Source organism: Belonocnema kinseyi, chromosome 7, assembly GCF_010883055.1.
Source record: "Belonocnema kinseyi isolate 2016_QV_RU_SX_M_011 chromosome 7, B_treatae_v1, whole genome shotgun sequence".
Classification (NCBI taxonomy): domain Eukaryota; kingdom Metazoa; phylum Arthropoda; class Insecta; order Hymenoptera; family Cynipidae; genus Belonocnema; species Belonocnema kinseyi.
Window position 1 is genome coordinate 54935211 of NC_046663.1, and position 6958 is coordinate 54942168.

At 28.0% G+C, this 6958-nt stretch overlaps 1 protein-coding gene across 1 annotated transcript in view; it reads left to right on the forward strand.

The window, feature by feature from the left end:
- LOC117176460 (esterase FE4-like) overlaps positions 1-6254 on the forward strand; it is an 11230-nt gene extending 4976 nt beyond the window's left edge. The window contains exon 4 of the mRNA XM_033366702.1: positions 5860-6254. Within this exon, the coding sequence (XP_033222593.1) occupies positions 5860-6254 (395 nt within the window). The remainder of the gene's footprint in view (positions 1-5859) is intronic.
- Positions 6255-6958: the final 704 nt, after the last annotated feature.

Consider the following 6958-nt stretch of genomic DNA (forward strand, 5'->3'; position numbering starts at 1 on the left):
TCGTACCCTTACTGTTTCGAGATCCACACCCTCTTCGTCGAAGAGAGCCATTCTTAAACACTTGTCCATAAATAATATAAATAACCATGAAGACATAACGCGACAAGATAGATTTGAAAGATTTGACGGATAAGTCTATTATTTCACAAAGCTTTCTATGATTTCACAAATATTTCAAAATATTTCCTAATGATTTTACAAAGCTTTCAATGATTTCCTAGTGATTTCACAAAGATTTAAAAGATTTTGCAAAGATTTCGGAGAGGTTTGTAAGATTTCACAAAGACTTCCCTTATTTTACGAAGATTTCAAATAGATTTCAAAGATTGAATAAGGATTTCAATGATTTGATAAAGATTTTAAATATTTTTCAAAGATTTGAGATAATTCGCAATGATTTAACAAAGATTTTTTAAAACATTTCAATGATTTCTCAAAGATTACAAAGATTTCAACGATTTCTCAAAGATTTCAAAGATTTCACAAAGATTTACACACTTGTCACGTTTCAGGTTGGCATTACATTGCTCTTATCGCTATATTTTCCTAAATCTGATTAAGATGAAAATTTGCCTTTTCTGTGTATGTCTCTCTTTTTAATTGCAGTGGCTACTGCTTACTGCTTGCTTGGCCAATTCCGCCCTGGCAGCTGGACAGCGGGAGTCCCTTATACCTAATGAGGACAAAATTGCAGAATATAATATTTTTTTAAATTTAGAACTTGGTAATTTGAAAATATAATATTTGAAATCTGCGAATTAAAGCGATTCCAACGATCTTTTATTTGACTTGAAGAGTTCAAAATTAAAGAATAAATGTTCAAGTTTATGAAAAATGTTATCGAAATTTTTTTAGTTTATCTTACTCAAATCCACTGCAGTAGCTTAGTTCAATATTTTACTTAACTTGGGAAACTCTGGAAGTTAAAATTTGGCCAAATTTGAAAACTTATTAACTAACATCAGAATTTTAGTTTATTTCTCAGACAATCACATTTCTCAAAATTATCGCTAAATAATTTGGCATTTCCAGTTCAAAAGTATGAATAGTCTCATTCCTAGCTTAATTTGGAAACTCGTTGATAAAAATAATGATTTTTTTATTGCGTAACCAATTTTCTCAGGAAAATAGGCCAAAATAGAAAATTTCATTTGCTTTGAGTGCCGAAAAAAAATCTTAAACTGAATTCGGCAAATTTTGAACATAATTATCCTACCTTTCAAAAAAGATATTTTTGATATTACCACTTTCTTTTCATTAACTTAAGCCTAAAACACAGACTAATTTTCAAACCAAAAAAAAGGAATTTAAAAAAAAACAAGAATTTTTCATCAAGAAAGATTTTTCAGTCCATAAAAAAAATCTCTGTCCAAAAGTCCTTTAAAATAATTTTAAAAAAATTTTCTTTACAAATAATCATTAAAAATTTGTCCAAGAAACTAATGTAAATTGTATTCTTTTCTTGGAACTCCAAATTTCCTAAAAATTTGTTAAAATTCTGCAAAATTAAAAAACACGCCTTAAAACCTTCCAGATTCCATCTCGAAAATTAAAAAAAAAATCATTTTTAATGTTCTTAGGAATTTTAATACAAATTTTGAATTCTATTGATTCTTTTCAAAATACTGAGAAAGCTTCTAAATTGTGTGTTCAAAATATTTTAAAATCTACGATTTGATAAAAAATTGTTTCAAGTTTTAAATTCTTTTAGAATATTTTCAGAACTTCTAAATTTATAATAAGCTTACTTGAACTTTTCCTCAATTAATAATTAATTAAAAATTTTTTCTAGTTAAAATGAAAATTAAGTTTTTCTGTTGAATTTATTTTTAAACAAAAAATGTAACTATTTTATATTTGGTTGAAAATTCATTTCTTTGTTTAAAAATAGAACTAACATGTTGAAAATCCCTTCATGTTGAATAATGTTGTGAAAATTGATGTATTTTGTTAAAAAATCATCTTTCTAGACAAAAAATCAATCTTTATGGTTGAAAAGTCAACTGTTGTGTTAAAATTTTATTTGTTTTGTAAAAAATATATCTTTGTTGTTAAAGACTCATCATTCTAGTAAAAAAATCTTTTCTTGTTGTTGAGAATTCTATTATTCTGTTCAAAAATCGTTTTTATTTTGAATTTTGGATGGAAAATTCAACATTTTGGCTGATATGTTTGTTTCTTTTTTTGGCTGAAAAACAATTTATGATTAAAAATTCAATACTTTTGTTTAAAACTCCTTTTTTGGGTTGAAAAGAAGTCTATTTGTTGTTGAGGCTTCTGTTATTAAAAGGAAAACAGAAATGCCAGAAGTAAAACGTCTGAAGTCAGGAATGTAAAACATTAGTTTTGAAAGGAAGAATAATTATTTTTCAAATGTTTAAAATTTATTTTATAAATATTTTTAAACGCGTAAGCAAATGAATTTTTCTTTATTGGTCCCTATTCAAAATTTAAAACTTTAAACATAAAAAACGACTCTTTTGAGTTTGACTTCATGAAAATCCGAGGGACTCTGAAGTGGAATCTGAAGTGGAACGTTTCGAACGTTAGAATTTCTCGTTAAGTCTTAACAAAATTACGTAAAACTATGTAAAGCATGAACTTGTAATATTGAATACGTTGTAGTAATGACGAAGTCAGTAAAACTGTACTTGAAGTCGTAAGAATAAGGAAAAAGTTGTCATACAACGTAGTGAGTCAGCAAAGATGAGCGTAGCGTCGTGCGAAGTCAGTGCTGAGTCAGTGCGAAGTCAGAACGAAGTCAGAACAAAGTCATAGAGGTCGAGATCGAGTGGTATAAAAATAACCGATAAGGGGTCACGCTGCAATGTACAGTACGCGCCGAGTCAAACCGAGTCATGAAGGCAGGACGAAGTCAGAACAAAGTCGACAGTCATCGCTTAAATTCATCAAAGTCAACAACTAACGAATTCAAAAACTAGAGTCAAACGAAGTCACGAAAGTACGATTGAAGTTGGACTACATTGTTAAAATAACGTTACATTGATTTCTGCGGACTTCGAAATGAAAATCCGTTATTTTTTGGGTTTTATTTGTTAAAATATTATTTTTAATTCAGTTTTCTAAACAAATTGGTCACATAATGAAAAATTATGATGTTTGTAAATGTGTTTCTAAATTAAGCTAAGAATGAAACAAACATCCATACCTTTGGATTGAGAGTGGCAAATTATTTGAGGATAATTTTGAGAAATGCGATTGCTTAAGAAATAACCCAAATTTATCATGTTAGTTAATAAGTTTTTAAATTAACCAAATTTTAGATTTTAGAATTTCCCATGTTAATTAAAATATTGCACCAATACATCAAAGCTACTGCAGTGGATTTGAGTTAAATATACTGCAAAATTTGCGATAAAATATCACATAAACTTGAAAATTTATTCTATAATTTTAAACTCTTTAAGTTAAATAACATATCGTTTAAATTGATATCATTCGCAGATTTCGAATATTGTATTTTTAAAGTACTAAGTGCTAAGTGGCGTTGAGTAGGCTCGACGTCAGCAGAGCAGATCGGTTGAGAGAGGGCGAGGGGAAGCCGTGTAGTGGGGGAACCGTTCGCAGATGCCCGGGGCGGAATTGTCATCTGCCCAGAAGCTGGAGCTAGTGATGATCGACATCAATGTCATCGATGTATAGATAGAAAAACAGCGATGATTCGATGTTTACAAAATATCGATGATTTATTTAAAAATCTTATAGTCACTTAGGATACCTTGTCATTGAGATGAAATTCTTGTTACTATTATTTGCTTGAAAATAATTGGAATTACCTCTGAATAATAATGATTAAATAATAAGTGTTAAATATTGATAATAATTAAATAAGAATCAAAGTTGTTTCCACTGGTTTCACGTTTATTATACCTTAGTACCTTTGCGTTCGATAATGTAATTAATATAATATAACGCTCGGTTTGTACGAAGGAATTTTAGAATTAAAGGTCAAAGCATGCACAGCTGACATTTGGTGATTGTAAATTTTCTTTTGTTAAAGTTCCTTCGGCTTTAACGAACATATTATCATCACGTATCTCGTGCTTTGCACTCAATTTTGTCGAAAATGGGAACTTTTTTGTATTATATTCAACTCTGTTATATCAAATGTATATTATATTTATTTCTATACCTCGGGCTGGGACTGCTTATTCAGATATGTTAAAATAAAGTGGAAATCTTATTTTAAATCTTTAATTTAATTTTTTTTCTTCTTCTGCACTAATTTTTATTCTCAACAACTCTGACAAATAGGCCATATCCATTGAATATTATGACAATTTATAATATGCATTGGTATTGAATCACAAGTATTTTTATTTTCTTGTTTTTATGATTAAGAAAAAGAACTCATCCTGTTTAACAAAATTTGTTACTAAACATTTTATTGAAAAACTTGTATCATTTTTCTATAAATTTAAATTGTTTATTTTCAAATTTTGTCACGATTCAAGCTACAATTATTCGCATCGTATAGTGTAAAGTGGGTTTAAGCAAATTTTTAAATATAATTTAGGCGAACATGTTTGTTCAATAAAATGTTATTATTGTGTCCCTTTAACGATTAATAGAAAATCTACTCGCCCTATCAAAAAATTATTAATAAAAAATTTGTAGATCCCTTTTAGTTAATCAACATTTGTCTATTCATTTTTTTTGTAGCTTGTATCGATAGTCAAAAAAATTAATTCTATATTTTGAATAATCTTTGATACCAAATTGGGATGAGTTATCACTCTTTTTTGAAAGAGAAAAATTTGTATATTTATTTTTTTCATATTTTGTCGTTTGCCCGAAAACTGATTTTTTATTTTCAATGTTGTTTTTTTTACGAATAATACAAAAATCCTATCAAAAAATGATTATTAACAAATCTGTAGATCTTTTTTAGTGAATAATTTTTTTCATAGCTCGTATCGTTTGTCCCAAAATTAAATTTGCATATTTTTTAATACTGTATTTTACAAATGAAACAAAAACTATGTGTCTTTTAAAAAATGATTAATAAATAATTTGTAGATCTTTTTTGGTGAATTTTGTATTTTTTATTGTATCTGTGCGATCAAAATTAAAATTTTTTATTTTTCATACAATTCCAAGTTGTTTTATCAATCTTGTAGGGCTTTGAAAAATCGTTTTTCTTTTATTGAATTTTTTTATATCGTACGTTAATTGGCTTAAAATGTTGACTGAAAATTCGATGAACAAAACAAAAGAAAATAAAGACTTCATTTACCTTTTCTTCTTTCTTTTTTTTTAAAATGATATAACTCTGGTAACTATATTGTTATAGTAAAAAATGTTGAGGATAATTATTTGAATTTTTTGGGACGACGGATAGCCGTACACATAATTTTTGTATCTCAACACTTTTATTTTTAGATTTATCTTTTTTTAAACAAATGTGTAAGAAAAGTGTAATCAGTAGAATAAGATATTAATAATAATTTATATATATAATTGCTTAACAGGCCCAGGAATTAAAAGTCATCTCATTAAAAAATTGGTTAAATAATCTAGCTGGTTACAAGATTCAACCGATGCTAACATAATGGACCAATCAAAACACAAGTTTCACAATCTTAAACTTTCAGTGATCTATAAGCGATCAAACAAAAACATCGATATCCAACATCGAAGAAAAAATATCGAAGTTGAAACATCGATGTTAAAAACACGACATAGAAAGCGAAACATCGATGTTTCGATGTTTTTCGATCTCTATATCCCATCACTAGCTGGAGATGAACTATCTAATAACTTTGAGCCAAAAAATTATACCTAATTGTAATTAATTGTTTTGTTTTTAAAATTTTCAAACTATTATATCTTTTTTAGGATTGTTTAATCAATATATTGTTCAAAGTGGCAATGCTCTTGTTCCTTGGGGTTATCGTGACAGAAGTCTCTTTAAACCCGATGTGAATTTTATTGCGAAAAGTGTGGGTTGTCCAACAGACAAATCAGAAATGATCATTAAGTGCTTGCGAGAAAGAGATGCTTTTGAATTAGTAAATTTAACGTCATACCATGTTTTTGACTTTCCTGATTTAAAATGGATACCAACGAATGAAGTAGAGTCAGAAGATGCTTTTTTAACAGATAGTCCTCCGAATTTAATATCAAGAAATGAAATGAGGGATTATCCTTTTATGACTGGAATCGTTGCTGACGAAGGATTATATATTACCTCAAGTATATTTCATAGTTTTATACACAAAATGATTGTCTAAAGTTAATTGTTAAAATAAAATTATTTTTATGTTTACAGCTCTTTACCTGAATGCATCATATCAATATATTGAACAAACGCTGGATAAAAATATTCAATTAACTTCCAAGCATTATCTATTCCCTGAAAATGTGAAAAAGTTCAGAAAAATAATAGAAGAATTTTATTTCAAGAAATCAGAAATATTGACTGATAAAAGGAAGGTTCGTGCTAATTAGTTCATTCTCTATTTGCCGTATTTTATGGTTGAATACATCAAACCACTTTGCATTCGTGTAAGATAATTATTATAATGAATATTTTATTCCTGTTTTAACACAGCTTCTGGAAAATTACACTAAATTTGCTGGTGACAATGAATTTATATATCCAAATTCGATGCTAATCGAAAAAATGACTATCGTATCAAAGAAGCCTTTATACTCTTACGTATTTAATTATCGCGGTAAAGAATGTTATACTTCAAAAGTAAATGGTATAAAGGAAAATATCGGTGTTTCACATTCTGATGAGCTTTTGTATCTTCTTGCTTCGAAGTCCAAAAAAGACAAAACGGATGAGTTTATCATGGAAGTGATGATAGATTTATGGACGTCATTTGCAATAAATGGGTAAATATATTATGATTTCTAAATAAAACTTTAATTAAGGGACATGCTGATATTTGGTTCTATAAACTACGTTACCAAGTTTGGCATATTTTAC